The sequence below is a fragment of the Pseudopodoces humilis genome, chromosome 23 (genome assembly GCF_049639895.1).
Source record: "Pseudopodoces humilis isolate 2021_Gansu_Grassland_sample_001 chromosome 23, ASM4963989v1, whole genome shotgun sequence".
Classification (NCBI taxonomy): domain Eukaryota; kingdom Metazoa; phylum Chordata; class Aves; order Passeriformes; family Paridae; genus Pseudopodoces; species Pseudopodoces humilis.
In genome coordinates this window covers 4,039,360-4,057,214 of record NC_142222.1, presented here as the reverse complement: position 1 = coordinate 4,057,214, position 17,855 = coordinate 4,039,360, and the positions used below count along the sequence as shown (strand labels likewise).

Genomic DNA, 17,855 nt, shown 5'->3' with positions numbered 1-17,855 from the left:
AAAATGTTCCTAAGAATTGAAATGTTTTTATGCAGCTACTTTAAATACAAGCAGGGAAATGTACTGTGAACCATCCACTCTTCATGGTATCTGCTCACAAAAAAAGTAAATTAAAGGAAAACCAGTAAAGTGCTTCATTCTGAAGTTTTGCATTTGTGATCTCTCAGCACAGCTGCAAATTAACCGACTCTTTTAGCACCTTCATACGACTTTCAGGGGGATGTCAATGCTTTACTTCAAAATGCATATAAAGGAGTTTTTAACTCAACATAAAAGCCCTGCAAAGTTTTGCTGACTAAGACTCAGACTGAAAACACATTAAATAAAGTTTTATTTTACAGGAGTTTGAACTCAGAAGAGTAGAGATTCCAGATGTTTATCCCTGCAAAAGTCAGGTGCTAAATTTCAGCAGAATTAGCATTTTAAGCAGTTTGGCAGCCAATTTTCTGTGGTTAACTCAGGTCTTCATATTTCCTAAAAGCATAGAAACCCCTTTAAAAACCACACATTAAAGCAGAAAGACCATCAGAATACTAAACACTGCTACACCACAGACCCAGCGAAGTCTCTTACAAGAACACAGTGTACTTTAGGGAAAAGGCTCTTAAACAGCTTTTTAAAAGGCTCCAGAATAGATATTTGCTTAATTTCAAGCTAGAGAGGCTCTCATAGAACATTTCATGATGTACTTGAAGGAACTAAGGACAAAAGAGGCAGGAAAATTACAGCAGTGTCAAGGTTTTGCTGGGGACTGTGCTGGGAAGCTGGGTGATGTCCTGGCCCATCTCCTGACCCCACTTTCCAAAATGCAGCTCTTGGGCTGGTTCAGACACCCCCCACCCCAGTCCTGTTCACACATACTGGACACAGCAAAACCCACCTCCAGGGTGGATATTTCTGTCACCCCCACCACCCACCACATCCACTTGCTATCAAGGCACATGGATATTGCTTTCTTGCAATTTTCTCATCACTGCAAACCAACAGGAGGGCTAGAAATGGTGCTGACAAACTGTTTGTTTTTATTTAGACTAACTGGCTTTTGGTCTTTGCGCTGCAGAGGAATGTGGCTGTTCCACTTTGCATTTGTTTTTTGATTTCTCCATCTCTTTTACAAAGCAAATAAAGGGGAAAAAAAACAACAAACCAACCCTAACAATAACAACAACAAGGCCAGTGACAAGCTCTTCACATGCCACCATGCAATGTGCCTTTAAAAACCCCAAACAAACTAAACAAACAAAAAAACCCCAGTGAAACTCCTCCCACAATTTGGGTTCATTTTAATTCTGCACTGAGTTGCAGAAAGCAAGCAGGAAACTAACAGGAGGACAAAGGTAAGACTAATGATAGCTTTTTACACCTTTGTGCAAATGGGATTCTCCCATACATTATAACCTGACCAAGGTAAATTTATCATTTGCTAGTCAAAATGACCCTACTCCAGCCCCACCTGCCACTTGGAGTGTCACAAAACATCAGCAATACACTCAGAACAGGGCTGCCTGTACCTGTCTGTCAGCTACAGGTACCTGAGCCAAGACACAGGTAACAGCCCACTCCAAAGCATCCAGTTGGGACACTGTATGAAAAGAGGCTGCAGGGCTACAAGAGGCTAAGAGAAGCAAATTTATTCTCTTCATGCTGGCAAACAAATCACAGAGAGTGAGGAAATCCAGCACATTATACACAGTAACACCACAGTACAGACAATTCCAAGCTCAACAGGGGTCCCAGTCTACCCTGGGCACCTCCAGACTGCTTTGGACCTTGGGATGAACTTACTCTGATCCACCTTGGTGCCTCCTCTAAAGTCACACTGCAACAATCAGATGTCACAGATCTGTGATCTTCCAGGGCAAAGCTGGAAGTTTATCACTGCAACCCAGACCCCGACCTGCAGCGTTCCCGAGGAGATCCTGGGCAGGAGCCAGACCTGGCCAGTGGGACATCATGGAGCTCACTAAGCCATTGTAAGAAGTGTGTGAATAAATGAAGGACTTTGCTAATAAGTGACAAAGATCATTTGTTTAAAAGAAAGGACTAAATAATTGCTGGTTCAGCAGTCTGGATTTAGCCTATTTGTAACAAAGGTGTTTTGAGGAAAATCATTCTGCTTAAATGGCTTACTGCAAGTAAACCAGAGAGCTGAACACAATGTTGATGAGGGGCAGATAAGTAATGCATAAACAAGAATATTCACTGAACAAGAAGCCTGTGGCCTCAATATACCCTGAACTGCCCAAACTTGCCGAAGCCAAGAAAAGCCAATGCTACATCGAGATCTTCCAGGTTGGATTCCTATGTCACTCCCAGGCTTCAGCAACTCTGGGACTTGTCTTTGAAGTTTACCTTTACAGGCTTTTCTTCTCCCCACCCTCTCTCATCCACAGGCTGATGTACTTGAACCAGAAAGCTGCTGTCTGTCACAAAACAGTTGGTTAATCCCACACAACCCAGCAATAGGTGGCTGCAGAACAGCTCTTGCTAGTATGCAGTTCCTTCCCAAGCCGCTGGATTCAAGCTCTGACCAAGTTGCACATGGAAAGCAAAGGGGTGGCTTTGGAATACTTCAGCAAAAGTACAAGTGTTTACAACAGGCATGAGTTTTGCTCCACTTGTTTGTGAAAATTTGAGTCTTCAACCAGCTGCTATGAAACCATGGCTGGAAACTCAAGTTGCAGATTTGCTCTGTACACATTACATCCATTACGCTGGAGAAAAATATTTGCTGGACTTGTTTTAAGCCCATATGGGCTGATAACTTAAATGCTGTTTGTCAGACCAATGCAGGGGAGACAGCAGCTCTTCAGAGCCTACTGCAGAATGGGAGCAGAATTTTAAACTTACTCTGAGCCTACAAACACTGGCCAGAAGCAACTGTCAAGAAAGTTAGCTTGAAGTTGTTTTAAAAACAATGAAGCAATATTTTAACCAGGGGCTCTGTGATAAAGGTCCAAGGATGTAAAGTCCTGCAAAAAAAATCCCAGCCAGCTATTAACTGGCCCCCAAAGGTCTTTTTCTGCTGATAATCTCCACCGGGGTCCTTCTGCTTTGTGGTCTTTAGAAAAATCCCAAGTATTTCCAGAGACAGGAACATCAGCAGATGTTTCAAGACAACGCCATCTCAGAGTCAACTCTACCATTTAAATGCTTTTAAAACATTAATTTGGCAGCCCAGCAGCGTGGGCTTCCTAACTAAAACATATTGCTCAAAAAGCAAGTAGCTCAAAAAGTAGCGTGGGGGGTTTGTCCTTGAAATACTGGTTTGTGGCTCGGGTTTTGATTTGGTGTCTGATAACCATCTCTGTCTCCCAGCCCTTACCAGGAAGGATTGGTGAGACAAATACCCACAGCTTCCAGGAGAATAAAAGGAAAAGCCAAACAGGAAAAGTAGTTATGAACAATACAGCCCTGGCTTAGTTAATGATCAACTCTGCACAGACCATACTACTTTTACCCAAATACCACATCCTATTTGAACAGTTTTTAGTAATCAATGGGTAGTAAGAGGCCTCTTAAACATCATATTTGTTTTATCACAAGCAGCAAAGAAATACAGATGAGAAATCCCCAACGATTCTGCTCTGTTGACAGGAAGCCCATCCACTGTGCAGGGTGAGCTCAGCTGTGTGGAGGGGTGGGCAGGAAGGGTAAAGGGTCAGGTTCCCCTGCCTGCACATTCCCATCACATCCCTGATGGAGTATGACTGTCTTCTGCAGCCAGACAAACCCAGAGCACACAATGCACACTTGAATGGAGAAAACAACTGCTGCAGTCTGCCCTGATCCTACCAGGCTCTACAAGACACAAAGGGCTGATCAACTGCTTTCTGTATTTCAAGCACTTCCAACCAGAGCAACCCTCAGCTCATAACGCAACTTTAGTCAGTTGAAAGAGGTAACTGGAATGACTCTGCTGATCTTCCAAGTATCTCCTCCTCAGCTCTTAAGTATCACTGACTCTCAGCACAATGGTAAAATACTCACAAAACTACAGCAGTTTACAATGGCACAGAAGCAATTAAAGATTTCCAATAACATGCTGCTCAGAGGATTGCAGTCTAATTGCTGAATGGTCAAGGGTTCTGGCAGCAATAATGTTGTAAGGAGATAAAAAGGTTGTAAGGCTTCCCATACAATAAATAAATAAATAAGCAGCTCTCCAAAGAATGGCAATAGCAGCCACACACCTATCCAAGTTCCCGACTTGGCACTTGGCACAATTCAAGATAAGGTGGTAATGAAATTTCCCACCATAAAGGCCATGGCCACATGATAGAGGAAAATGACAGGGGAGGGGGAGGACAAAGGGCCAAGCAGGCTGGGCACAAAGACAGGTTACAGCATGGAAGTGGCAACACAATCAGCCTGAATTACCCAGTGTTGTCATTTACTGTACAGTTTGTAATTACCTCCACAACCTCAGAACTTCTTACACTGTGAAGTGCTGTTTCTTCACACTTTGCACGCAAGAGCTGTCACTTAGAAGAAAACTGATTAAGAGAGAGCAACAGGCTGCTAAGCCAGGTCTGAAAGGACATTTTGTGCCTACCTATCACTGAAAATAATTCAGTTTAACTTCTTGGATTTATTTTTTTCCCCCTAAGAGCTCCACCATAAACTCACAATGCTGTGAAGAAAGTGTCTACTTCTGCTCCTTCTTTTTTTCCCCTCAAAGCTTAAAATACATGTAAGAACTATGAATTAACATCTTAGAAAATAGGCTGGTATAAGGCAAGCACAAGAACCATGGAAAACAGCGAGTGTATCTGTGCTTTTAGATCCATCTGGCTCCTGAGTGCTGGAGGATGAAGGAGTAAACAGGGCCAGGGGTGCTTCAACATGTGCTCAACTGTGCCCAGGGAGGGCTCCCACTGCTGCCTGGCTGAAAGGAAACCAAGGCAGAGTCTGAAGTATTTAAACACAACAAAAAATGCTTCAAAATGCCAGAGAGATGTGGGCACCAAAAGGTCAATTCTCAACAGTAGTCAGTCCTCATGTTCTAAACAAAGGTTGAGTATCTCTCTGCACCTTCTGGCCCTGCTGAACACAGCCTGGTGAGACTCACATAGGAAGGATGTGGCACAGTGAAAGCAAGAGCTAGGCTTTCTCAAACCCCAAGTGAGTGCCCGGATGGCTGGGTCACCCTGCTTTGTCACTGAGATAAAGAGGAAAACTGGGTGACACAGGAATCTGGTATTATCAGAGAAACTTGTAAAAGCCACTTCAGGGACACGAGCAATGAATTGAATAATTAAAACTTGGCCAGAGGCAAAGGAAGCGACTGCAGGCAGGAAGAACTGATCTATGGCAATTCCTCCAGGTTTCTCGTTAAAAATTCTTTGATATTTGCACACTATCTGAAGCTTTGCATTTTCCTTTCTATCTTTTCTATCAGCTGCCTTAGAGTTTTAGTAAACCAAAGTAAATTTTGAATCCTACACACAAATAAACTAGTAAATCAGCAGAATTTACTAGGTTCAGTGAGAGTAGCAAGACTTTCTGGAACAAGTTACAACTATAAATTCTGAGCATTTTGATAAACACAAGTCTCCCGGACATTATCTGAATCCTTGTGAACCTGAAATGAATTAGACCCAGACCAGCTGACTACATTACTGACTAAAAGTGTCAACACAAGAGTAATTTCTGCTGATCTCTGAAAGTCAGAGCTGATCAGCCAAATACATCTACTAAAGAATACACTGAAACAGAAGTTTCTGATAATGCTTGGGTCACCACTGCCCTTCCCACTCCACAGAGAACACATTTTTAGCATAGCAAACAACTAAATCTGGATTTTTAGGTCTTGCCCATGATGAAATAAGGACATTCAATTATTAATCAGCCTTTGTGAACTTGTAATTAGGAGGACAAACTTTAAATACTGGCCTTTACTAGGCCAGCCTGAGAGCTGCAGCACCATCCTGATTGAGAACATGTCGCTAGAGGACACGAAGTAGGAAGCAAAGGTTCATATCACAGCAGCCGAGGTTTTATTTTCTCAGGAGACAAGAGCCCTTATTTCAGGGTTTTCAACCCTTTTATATGGTGTTCCGATACAGGATAACCTGATTGGTACAAGCAACACCACCTCTCTCATCCCACTGGTGGGACAAGAGAAAAAAACTCTCAGAACATCTGTGTCGTTGTTTTGAGAACTAAAAATTTATTTGCACAACAGTCCTTGAGAGAGAAAAGTTTCCCAAAAGACTTTCCCTTGGGAAACAGATCAGCCACTGATAGGCTGAAACTCTCTCAGGTTCAGAAAATCATGTCCACAAGAACACTCGCAAAATATTAATCCAGCACTCAGCCCTGTGAGAACACTTCTGCGTGGGCCAAAAGCTCTGTCATTCTCATGCCGATTAATCTTCCCTCACAGGAGGCAAAGGACAGTGTAAGCTCCACTCTGATAACTCTGTTATCTCTCTCCCCAGAAAAGGAAAGGGTGGTCCTTCCAACCGAGTGGCCATTTAAACCACCACGAGGCACTTCACTGCAGGGATCCGTGTGACATGTGACAAGAGGGAGCAGACACGAGCAGCCTTTCCCCTTTCTTATGATTCCTTTCTGTACAGTCTCCAACTGTGGGTTAAGTGTTTGAGCAGGGGATAAAACAAACATCTTGAAAGCGCTTAAATTGTTACCTGGCTACCTACTCTAGCTCGGTAAATCATCTGGAGCCCCAAGGAAATGTTTCAGCCCACAGCATGTTGGCGTTTTCACCACAATTTCAGAATTACTGCAACTTCCCAAAGCCCAGGGCATATTCAGTTTGCATCATTGCTTTGGAAGAACAGTTTAGGTACATCTGTGTTAAACCTACATTATCAGCAACCGCAGGGAAAGCCCTGATGTTTACAGGCAACACTGCAAGCAAAAAAAATTACTAATTACAAACATTTTGGGTTGAGTATGAAAGACTCAGAGAGACTTAACTGAACTGATTACCAACTGCAGCAGTGATTGCTAGCGCTCACAAAAGAAGTCACAGAGGCACAGAGTCCAGGGACTCATTTCCATATGAAGCGTAAGCAGAGACATCTACTAAAGACTTTGTAAGCGCAAGGCAGCTGCAGTTCTAGCAGGAGCTTCTTGCCATAGTTCCAGGTGGGACCCAGCACTTTATCCCGCTATCTGGAAGCCTTTCATGATGTTTCTAAGAGATAAATCAGTCTGTTGGCTTCTTTAAAGAAGTATCAAGCATGGCTAGACCACAGCGACTATCTCTCTGAACACCTTATCTACCACCCCATAGCTGCCACTTCCCTCCTTAATCCCCCCAGCCAAACGGCACGAATCAGGCAGTGCCTGCTAATTGTTTATAAATTAAATGATTATTCGTATGTGCATATCAAAGGGGGAGGGGTGTGTGTGTGTGCAGCTGGAGAGACTGATTTTCCATGCGGCTTAGTTTGGGACACAGACACTCTGCACTTTAGAGCTGCCCAAGACTGACAGTAGCTAACAACTGGCTCGCGTTCTCCGCCTTGTGACCCGCAGGTGCTCAGCGTAATGTCTCAGACCTGCTCCTGTGCCTCCGACACCCCAGCCCCGCACTCCCTCCCTGCCGCTTTGCGATAAACCAAGAGATCAGATAAAGGGGATGATCTCTGCTTTAAGCCCAAAAGACGGCCAAAGTACGTGGGCCGGGGATCTGTACCCCGCTGTCAGCGCCCAGCCTGCTGGGGGTCCGCGGGGGCCCGGAACCGGCGGCTCCGGCGGGAGGAAGCGCAGCCCTGAGCTGCCCGGGCAGCTCCCGTGTAACACTGAGAGAAGAGCTCGGATGGGACTCGGAGTACTTGCAGTGAAAAAAAGAATTTATCAGGGAAGTGAGCGGTGAGAAGCAGCAGCCGCCGGGCTTATCAGCACTTCCACACTGCGGTGCCAGGCAGGCGAAAGTCTGCCCAGAGGCAACCGGCGGCGGAGCAAACTACGGGGAACGGGGCGGGCGAGGAGAGAGAGGAGAGGGGAGAGGGGAGTGAGCGCAGCGCACGCTCGGACAGGGGAAGCCGCCGGGAGCCGGGGCAGGCGGAGCGGCAGCGGGAAGGGGAGTCTCGGCGGTGTGTACCGGTACTCACAGCTGGGCGATGGCGCCCTGGGAGATGACGGCGTTGTCGGAGAAGTAGGGGATCATCGCTCCCCACCGCGGCGGCCGCCCTGCCCCGCGGCATCGGCACCGCCGCTCTGCCCCGCGCCCGCCGCGCCGCCCCCGCCGCGCAGGCGCGGCCGGAGGGCGGGGTCATGGCAGGCCCCGCCCCCTGCCCCACCCACACCGCACGTGGCGGCGCGGGGCTGCGGGAAAGGGAGGGGACAGGAGGGACCGGGACACGGGAAACAGGGACCGGCGGGACCGGGACACAGGGATCGGGGACCGGGACATGCGGGACCGGGACACGGGAATCGGGGACAGGCGGATGGTCCGCCCCGTTCACGGGCCGGAGTTCAGCTGCCGGTTCCCCCAGCGGGCGGCAGCGAGGGACGGGGCACAGCACCGCGCGCGGCTTCGCACAGTTTTTCCTTTTCCCTTCCCTTTTCATTTCCCCTTTTCCCCCCTCCTTCTTCCCCTCTCAGATCTACGCCCTGAAACCGGGTTTGATGCAGCACATCAAACGATGTTTTGCAAAAGGCAGGCGGGGACAACTCGGGTGATTAGGAAACGACCTTAATTTTTCTCCTGCAGGAGACGGAGAGAAGAGTTCTTGGCAGTAACTTTTATATGCAGAGACGCGACAACTTGCTTTCTGCCAAAGGAGAACAGAAGCAGCTGCTTTTGTGTGCTGTTTAATCTTTAGCTTCAGCGTCCCTCGAGAAAAGGAAGAAAGGAAGTTATTTAGAACAAAAGTCTTGTCGTTTGGCTCCTGAGAATTCACATGTTACAGTGCGAGGGAAACTGAATACAGTTTTTCACTGGGGAGAGCCGGGGACAGCTCGATCCCACCCCGCATTGCCCACCAACCGAGGAGCCTTGGATTGGGAGCAAGCTCAGTTTTGTGTTTCCCTTAGGAATTCATCACATCCCAGCACAGAGGAACACGATATACCAGCCTTAAGTCATCTGCTGTGGGTGGCACATGCCCAGAAAGGAGGCACAAGTGAGCTGGCAGGGGAAGATGTGAGTTTAAACACAACTACTTGCTAATGACATCAACTCAAGAGCAAAAAATACCAAGGCATCAACTGCAGAGCTGCCCCTGTGATCTGGCAGCAGAGCTGGAAGCCAAAAGCTTCATCAGCTTTATTTTCAATTATTAACTAAAAGTTTCAGAGAAGCAGAGAGAGGTTGAAAAAACCAACACAGTGTGATGGCAGCTGTTCAGGTCTTGATAGGAGACTTGACAGGAGCAAGAAGACACTTGCCTGAAAGGTCTTGACCATCTCCACTTCAGGGATGGGCAGAGAAAAGGGCAAAACACTGGAATTTGCGATTCTGCAAGTTTTGCTAGGGTATTGTTTGTTTGCAATAATTTAAACAATATCATCCTATATAGCCAAGAGTGCAGCTCTGGTAATGGTGCCTCACAGCTGTAAAGAAAATGCAGTGCCAACTTGCTGCAATGCCAAAAAAAATCATTTTGTTAGGCAGAAATGAAGTTGGTTGCAAGAAGCAATGGAAAAATCAGGACATTAAGAAATGGAGGGTAACTCAATCCTTCCAGAGGTCAAGAGACTGGCAAGAACCTCATATTCAGTAGTAACACATACCACACATTCACAGACTGAAAAACAAGCCCAGAACTTCTGTTCTATTCTAATTAATAACTTAAGGGCTTTATTTCAAGCATTGTAGAAGACTAAATGTACTTAGACACTGTCCAGACACGTCAGATTTCTTACATGTAACCACCATTAAAAGGCAAGCCCTTAAAACCTGCTGAAAACAAGTGCAGTGATTAACTGCAAGCAGCTACTCATAACATATGGGTATTTGTAAATTAATTAGTCCTGGATTAATACAATCATGCACTGCATCTCCAAATGCCAGAGAACCAAGCGATGACAGAAATATCCCATTTGTTTTCTTTTAGAGAAACGAAATAGGAAATCCTCAAATAAATTAATATGTTGAAATCTGCACTAAGAAAAGCTATTTGAACTTGGGTTTGTTGCCATAAAGACTGAAACCCCAGCCTGAGAGTGGCACACGTTAGTGAGATTAACCTTTCAGTTCCCACTGTCCATTTGTGGAGACTCAGAGAACAATTAAGTTTGGAAAAGATTTTCAAGATCAAGTCATCTTTGACCCATCACCATGTTGTCAACTAGACAACAGCACTAAGTGCTGTGTTATTTTCACTTTTGCTTTTAACATTATTTTATTTTCCTTTTAACATCAGCCTTAGGGAACAACTCTATTTCTTTGTCAAAGTTGCTCCTATGTCTAGACACGAGTAAAAGTTTAGACCCAGTAAATTGGTCCCTCAGTATGCAGGAGCAAGGAGCAGGTAGAAAGAAAGGGATGCATGAGATGGGGTTTAAGCAGCAAGTCACAAGACAGCCAAGAAATTGCTCCTGGCTGGAAGCAGGTGCACTCTGCTGGGACAAACTCATGAAGAATTTAAAGTGCACAAAATTGCAGTGATGACAGGTAGCAGCCTAAATCACCACCGTGCTGCAACAGACCATGTGAGCAGAGCCATTAATCACTGCATGACAAGATGGAAATACGCCTGTCTGGGGTCGCGAGTGTTGCCCAGCCCAGTGCACAAAATGACACTTTGCTGCAAGGAAAAGGGCACTGCTTGTCCGAGTTCTCCTCGGCATTTCCTGCTGGAAACTCTGCGGAGCCCAACGGAGCAGGCAGCAAACCCCGCAAGGCACCGTGACACCACAAGCCTGTGGGGCAGCAGGATCCCGTTTAACCTTCAACACCACACAAACAAATAAACTGCAGTTATATACAGCACATGAGACACACCGTAAAAACACCCATCCCCAAACCTTTGCTACGCTAAGGCAGCAGTTAGAACCAGTTATGGAAGCACAATGGATAAAAAAAAACCAGAGTGTGAGGGATGTCTGAGCAGGTGCTTCAGGATGGGGGAATGCTACCAGAGCTGCCTCTGGAGAGAAGTTTCAGGGGCTGGAAGGAGAACATGCACAAATCTCTGATATTGACTTGTAATGTTCGGTCTGGCAGACAAAGCTGACAACATACTGTTTATTCATACAGTCATCATCTTCCCTGGTGTCTGCATTGCAAAACTATACAATCACAGCACCTTGCACAGTACCTTCAGCTGTTTCACTTTCCTGGTGTATTTTAGCCGTTTTTGAACTTGCAGTGGTGTAACAAAGTAATTCTGCGTCCTACACAGGACTAGCACTTGCTAATGGCCTTCTTGTCCAGCCCAGGCTTCAGTGCCCAGGTCACCATGAAGTGCTCCAGTCAGGCTTGGCACTGGCATGCCCAGGTTTGACACTCGCAGGAGGCATGCTCAGAGCTGGACACCCAGTCCTGTCAGCACACATAGTCCACATGCAAACAGGGCATTCATCAAGCTTCTGTTTCCATCCAAGATCAACAGCTGAATTGCTGCTTCTTGTCAGACCACACAAAGGTGTGGGTGTCACCATATTCCACCCACTCCTATCCCACAGGGGCTTGCTGAGTGTCTGCTCACGTGTTAACATGATTAAATCTGGAGCATGATTGTCTTATTAGGCATCTTCAATTTTTAGTCTACACTAATGTAAACTGTGTATCAATTACTAATAAAAATTACTCTTTTCATTTTAGATTACACCTACCAGTGAGATTTTCTCTGGTCCCCTTAGTTCTATACTAAGTTCTATACTATGATATACTGTCATAGTCTTTCTAACTCCAGTGGGTGTGAAGGGCTGGGTATTATTAAGTCTCTTTGGACTGAAGTCCAGGTACTCTCTGCAAAAGCAAGTAATGTTCTGTTCCTACAAATATGTAAAATACTACATCTGTACATTGGTCATGTTCAAGGTAAAAGGGACAGTGGGAGGCTGTCACACATAGGAATTTTGCCCTAAATCATTTTTATCAGTATCACAGATAAGGCAATGCAGAACCCAGACCCATGTTTTCAGGGGATTATGAAAAAAGAACTTGTGAAGCTGCTCTGTTAGACAAACTAACCTCCCCCTCATCCCCAGCACATCCTCTCCCTGCCAAGCGATGTGCCACGGCCGTGCCTGCTCAGCCACCTTTACTGCACATGTGGAAAGTTTGTTCTTTACTGTTCAACAGCTGTTTCCGGTGATATTTATGAAAAGTCACTGAACTTTGAAAACAACACGTCCCTGCCCACAGCTGAGCATGGGAGTCCTGCACAGGCACCGTTGGGGAGCAGAGGTAGCAAAAGTTCATTTCCGTGTGCAGAGATGGGGCCAAGTCCTTTGTTTTTCTCACTGGCAGCTACACTCGGTCTCTGTCCACAAAGGCAGCTGTCTCTGCATCAGCTCTGATGGGAAAAGGGTCCTAAGGGGTAGCCTTGAAAAAAAGGCTGCAACACTGCAGCTCTTTGAGGGTCAAAGGACCTGATTACCCTGCGTTTCTGGTGGGAAGTCAGTTAAGTCATCCTTTTGCTGTGAGGACATGTGGCTTTAGGCACTGAACCGAGTTGACAGATGAGTCTGAGTGGATTAAGGGTCCAAACAGATGATTTATTTGGGAAGAGCCTTAAATTAGTGCAGCAAACCTGTAAATAGGTAGAGACCCACTAGCTGAGAGCAGCACCCCCTGCACTCATCTCCTACTGTTGCCTCCACTCCTTGGAGGGGAAGGTAATCTGACAGAAGTCTTCTGGATGGTTTTAGCATGGGAGACGAAGCCTTCTGCGTTCTGCAGTCCAATTTATCAGGAAAACATGAAGCGATTTCAGTAGCAGTGATCATAAACAAGCCAATGCACGCAGGGCAGAATGAGATAGAGTACAGCACAGACACAAAGCTTTCCCAGTGATTAACAGACATACCACCCACCAAGGCAGGGCTTACATACACCAGCTGGATTACACACAGCCAGGGGAACTTAACCAAGTAATTATAAAGGAGCCCATATCTAGTTAAAACAAAACTAAACCAACCAACCAAACAAACAAACAAAAACCCCAAAAACCAAACAAAACCAAAAAAAGAAAAAAAACCCCAAAAAACCAAAAAGGCAGGGGAGGCAGGAACAGGGAAAGCACGCAAAACTGTACTTGAATCTTGAAGAACCAGTCAGAACAGGAAGCCACATTCTAAATTTGGTTATTTAAGCTGTCAAAGAGTATTTCTGTTTCCAGCTCTTGAGCAAAGAAATCAGACAAGTACAGGGATAGTGAGATAAGCATCACTGAAAGAACAAACCCCTGCCTTTAAAGCCTTTTGGTCAGCTGCCCATCATGATTGATGATTAGGCTGCCTAGCTGAGAATCCAACACCTATTTTGCAATATTATCAGTTCATTAAACCCTTCCCTCACCAGCCCCACGTCCAATCACTGTATACTTTACTTATCATTAAATCTTCGAGGGTCTGACACAGAGAGGTCAATGCTCAATTACACCTTTTTTACAGAGCCTGAAGCAAAGATGACTGAAGGGACCCGAGCAGGAAAAGAGACACAAGCAACACCAGTGTAGGTAATGTATTATTTCAGTGATGTGTGGAAAAGAAAGATCTAAATCCTCCCCAACTGTCAAAACCATCCACTCACCCAATTTTATAAAGGAATGTTTTTGATCTAAGGACACCAAAGAGGTGAACGGCAATGAGTCCAGAAACCCTGGCTCAGATTATCAAAGTACATTTAAGTATCTGAAATCCATAAAGTGCTGAAAACTCTGAAGATTCATGTTTAACTTTGAAGTCTTGTGAAGGTGTCTCACCAGGAAAGGGAATTTCAGAGTTTCCCTTCCTATTCCTTCAGCTTAGAGCACCTGGTTCATACTCAGCAGGAGACAGAAGCACATATGGAATTCTTAAGGCACCTCCTGGTCAGCCCCTCCTCTGTGACCCTCTGAAGGAGCACAAGTGCATGGGAGCACCTGTCCTGGACTCTATAGACCCTTTTGGTAGCTGAAGTATCTGACCCACCTTCATTCCTTTTACTTCCCAGCTTGTCCTTGCCCTGTTCCTCATTCTCTTCTGTTCACATGCTTAGAATGACAAATTCAAAACCACTTTTCACAAGCATTCAGATTTTGAGCAAGCTCCCTGTGTTTACCTGGTAATTTGGCAATGCAATGATGCTACTCTGCTTGATTCAGCCTGAAGATCACACCTGAAATCATCTCACACATTATTGTGATCCACAGGTATGTCATTGGACTGGACTGAACACGTTGCAACCCCAAACAGACCTTGCAGTGAACCAGCCCTGCAGATACCTGTCACTAATCTAATAAACCCAAATTTTACTGCCAGTTCAATACCTTTGCTCACAGTTCGGTGATAAAAGAGCTGGTATTCAGAAATGAAGGCCACCGATCGTGGCCCACAGGAACATTTCTGGTGGTCAGCAGAGCTGGCAGATGACCAGAACTGTTCTTTATCTCAGCATTACACTCTCCCCCAAGCAGCTGTAATAAATGCCAGAGAGAGGCTGAGCTGTCACTGAAAGGAAAGACAGAAAGATGAATTCAGGAAACACATTCTAAAGATAAGGTTCATACTACAAGAGCTTGGTAATCTCCAGCATGGATAAACACACGTTTTCCTGTACACACACAGCCCCTTCTTACTCAAGATCTGGAGTTAACAAACTGTCCTGCACAGCCATTAAAGACCCAGCTACTGTTCAAGTACCAACACAGTAAATGTTTGGCAGCTGCAGTCGCAAGCAAAGGCAGCACAAGGAAGGTTTAGTTGCCAGAACTCTCAGCACACAGCTTTTGGAAGTGTCTCTTGTAACACCAGATAGGTTTTAAGGAAAACCAGGAGTGGCAGGAGCCTGCCACAGGAGCACCAAATGGTGGTGGCACACATCTCCAAGTCACAGCAGTCACATGATGTTGTAGATCCACACATCCCAGTGTGGAGTGTGAATGAGCCTTTGGAACTGCAGTCAATTCAGTCTCACACGACCACCCTCCCCATTTCTCGCAGGGACTAACACACATTTTACAGCCGGTCTCAGTTTAAAAATCAAACAGGTTGGCTTACAGCTTATTGAGCTGCTGCCCTGTAGAAGGAAGCACATGCACCTATTCCACTTACTCTTTGAAAAACAACTTTTATACTGCTATAAACCATCAGCTCCTGCATCAGACTGTGGTCTTCTGCTCCTAAAACAAAGGTATTTACTCACAGCTTGAGACCTTGAGGCAACTTGGCACATCCAACTGTTATCATGGCAGTAATCTGATTTGCTTTCCTTCCCAGTTCACTCCTGGAAGGAACTATTTTGATTTAAAAAAAAAAAACAAACCAACAAATCAGAAGGTAACCATACTTGTGCTGCAAAAGATGTGGGTTTTTCTTATTTTTAAATTATAATTTAACACCACACTCTTGCCTCCACTTGAAGAGGGGAGGACAAGCACATTCTGAGAACCTTTTCAGGTAACAAGCACCACATTTCAAGCAGGATGTAATCACTTTCTGTGGCACCTGAAGGGAATGACAGGCTCCTCAGCTTTACCTGAGCAAATGGACTTTAGTCCCATAAAAGTTCAAAGAATCCCTCTGAAGTCCCTAGCAGCCTCGCTAGGCAATACAGCTCACCCAATTTTATATGCAGCAGTTACTGAGTAGCCTCAAATGCTGCATTTCAGCAACCAGTGCGGTTTCAAGGCACACAGAAGTGGTAAAATCATGATGGTGTGGAAAGAGAGGTACCATTTAAAACATAAAACCCAAAGAGCAAACGGCAGATCCTGACAGCAAATCCAGTGCAGCTGCAGCACCGCTGCTGCCCCGGCCCCGGCGATGTCATTTGTCAGCAAAACAAAGATGCTGAATCCTTGCAACCTTGGCACAGAGCACACAAAACCTGAATGTCAATACCTCAGCAGGTGTAAACACAACTCACAGCTCAATACATGTACATTTTAGGTAAATTTTAACAACCTCGGGATGCTGCAAAGAGCTTGTTAACACAGATGCTCCATTAAGAGTGTATTCAGTGTGGCAGCAGCACGTCTGGGGACAGGAGAGATGTGCAGGCCAGTTTAGCTCCACAGCCTCCAGACAGCCTAATGAAAGTGTCAGAACATAGCTATGAAGGTAATAAATGTAATAAATAGATTGCTCAGGACATCTGCTTACACAGTAGTCTTAGTTCCATTAGCCAAGGGTGACAGGGACTGGCTTGATCAGGGACTCCAGAGCAAAAACCTGGATCTGTGTCAGGGCTTTGGAGATTTCACCCATAAACTGCATGAATGGTCACTGCTACAGCTGGAGAGACACCACCCAGGCTTCTCCCAGAGCAGGGCTTGGGTGTGAGAAAAAATATTGCAGAAGCCAAGCTGGTTTCACCTATTTGTTCAGCTTCAGATACTGGCAGCATTAACTTGCTGGGGTTTTTAATAATGGATAGAAATATTTATAGAAATGAGATCTGTGTTCACTGTACCCAAGTACTTTCCTCAGTAGGAAAATAAACCATTCCTCTTTGCACCAACACAAAAGAGTTGGACAGGAAATGCCATTTTAAGCACCTTCCAAGAATGACTGCAAGATGACACAGGAACTCCTTCTGCACTCTGATAGCTCTGCCCATCTTTTGGACAGAAGTTTTAAGCAGATTCTGCCAATTCCCAAAGCAGAAAGCTTCTCAGTCCATGATGGTGCTAACAAGTGCAGACTTGTCAGGTCATTTGAATGCTCTGTAGAGCAGGTTTATGTTTAAACAACATTTTCACACAGTTCTCCCTTCTCTGTGAGACCCAGTCCAGGCAATCACAGGCCTGTCTGGTGTTAGATCTTAAAAAGCACAAGTCAGCAAACAGATCACTTTGTTTAAGTATGGTAATCTTGATGTAATTATGTACAAGCTTAAGCTCCTGTTTGTAACTTATTTCTCTGCCTCTTTGGAGGACATTTTAGTTTGCTGCTCTTCATAGTCTCTGCTCAACAAACACTGTCCCTCCTGCTGTCCTGCTGCCAGGCTTTCCTGCATGTTCCCCCTCACCTCAATATACATCCCATACCTCATCAGGGAGGAAAGACAAGCAGCAGAAACCTAACACAGGAAGCTCTCTAGATTTTGCTAACCACAGGATTAGCAGTGCTGTTGATCAGTGTAACATGTCTTCTGAGATAGCAATCCCCAGGCTGTGCAGAGACACGGGGACACGGGAATGGAAATGAAGGCTCTACCCAATGATTGTCAAGACTGACCACTGCAAAAATCTTCTGACACCAAACAAGTCCATGTGCTTATGCTTAGGTCTTCACTAACTCCCTTGCAAGCATTAACACCTAAGTATTGATAACCTTTGAAAAGTTAACTTATTTATACAAACACACATGTAGTCCTACCACAGCAATAGTCCTGGCTTCAGTGTCCAGGATGAGCTTGGACATGCCCAATGCCTGACATGCTTAGGTAGCATGTGAACACATTTTTCATGACCACAGGAGACAAAAGGTCTCCTCACCATAAGAATTTTACAAACAGCAAAAAAAATCCCACCCCAAATACTGACCACTGACTGGAGCTGCAGCCAGGTCACCTGAATGAAGCCTCAGGAGAACTGGGCCCTGTCCAGGCAAGCAGAGAGAAATGTCAGGCTGCTGCAGAGCACCACCTGACACTGGAGCTGGAAACACATCTTTCCTTTTAAGCCAAACTCAATCTGTAGCCTTTTTACTGCCTGGATTTTCAATAGCTGCTACATGCTACGCTCCTGTGAAAACTGGGGATTAGATATACTCAGGAACTG

The 17,855-nt window shown here is 45.4% G+C and overlaps 1 protein-coding gene across 2 annotated transcripts in view; it reads right to left on the bottom strand.

Annotated features, from left to right (window-relative positions):
- Positions 1-17,855, bottom strand: part of SSH2 (slingshot protein phosphatase 2) — a 91,931-nt gene that overhangs the window by 43,510 nt on the left and 30,566 nt on the right. Inside the window, exon 1 of one of the 2 annotated variants that reach the window (XM_014254966.2) lies at positions 8,088-8,212. The exons of the other annotated variant lie outside the window; for it this stretch is intronic. Within the exon in view, the coding sequence (XP_014110441.2) occupies positions 8,088-8,143 (56 nt within the window). The 5' untranslated portion in view covers positions 8,144-8,212. Of the gene's footprint in view, positions 1-8,087; positions 8,213-17,855 lie in introns of those variants that run through there. 2 annotated transcript variants of the gene reach the window in all.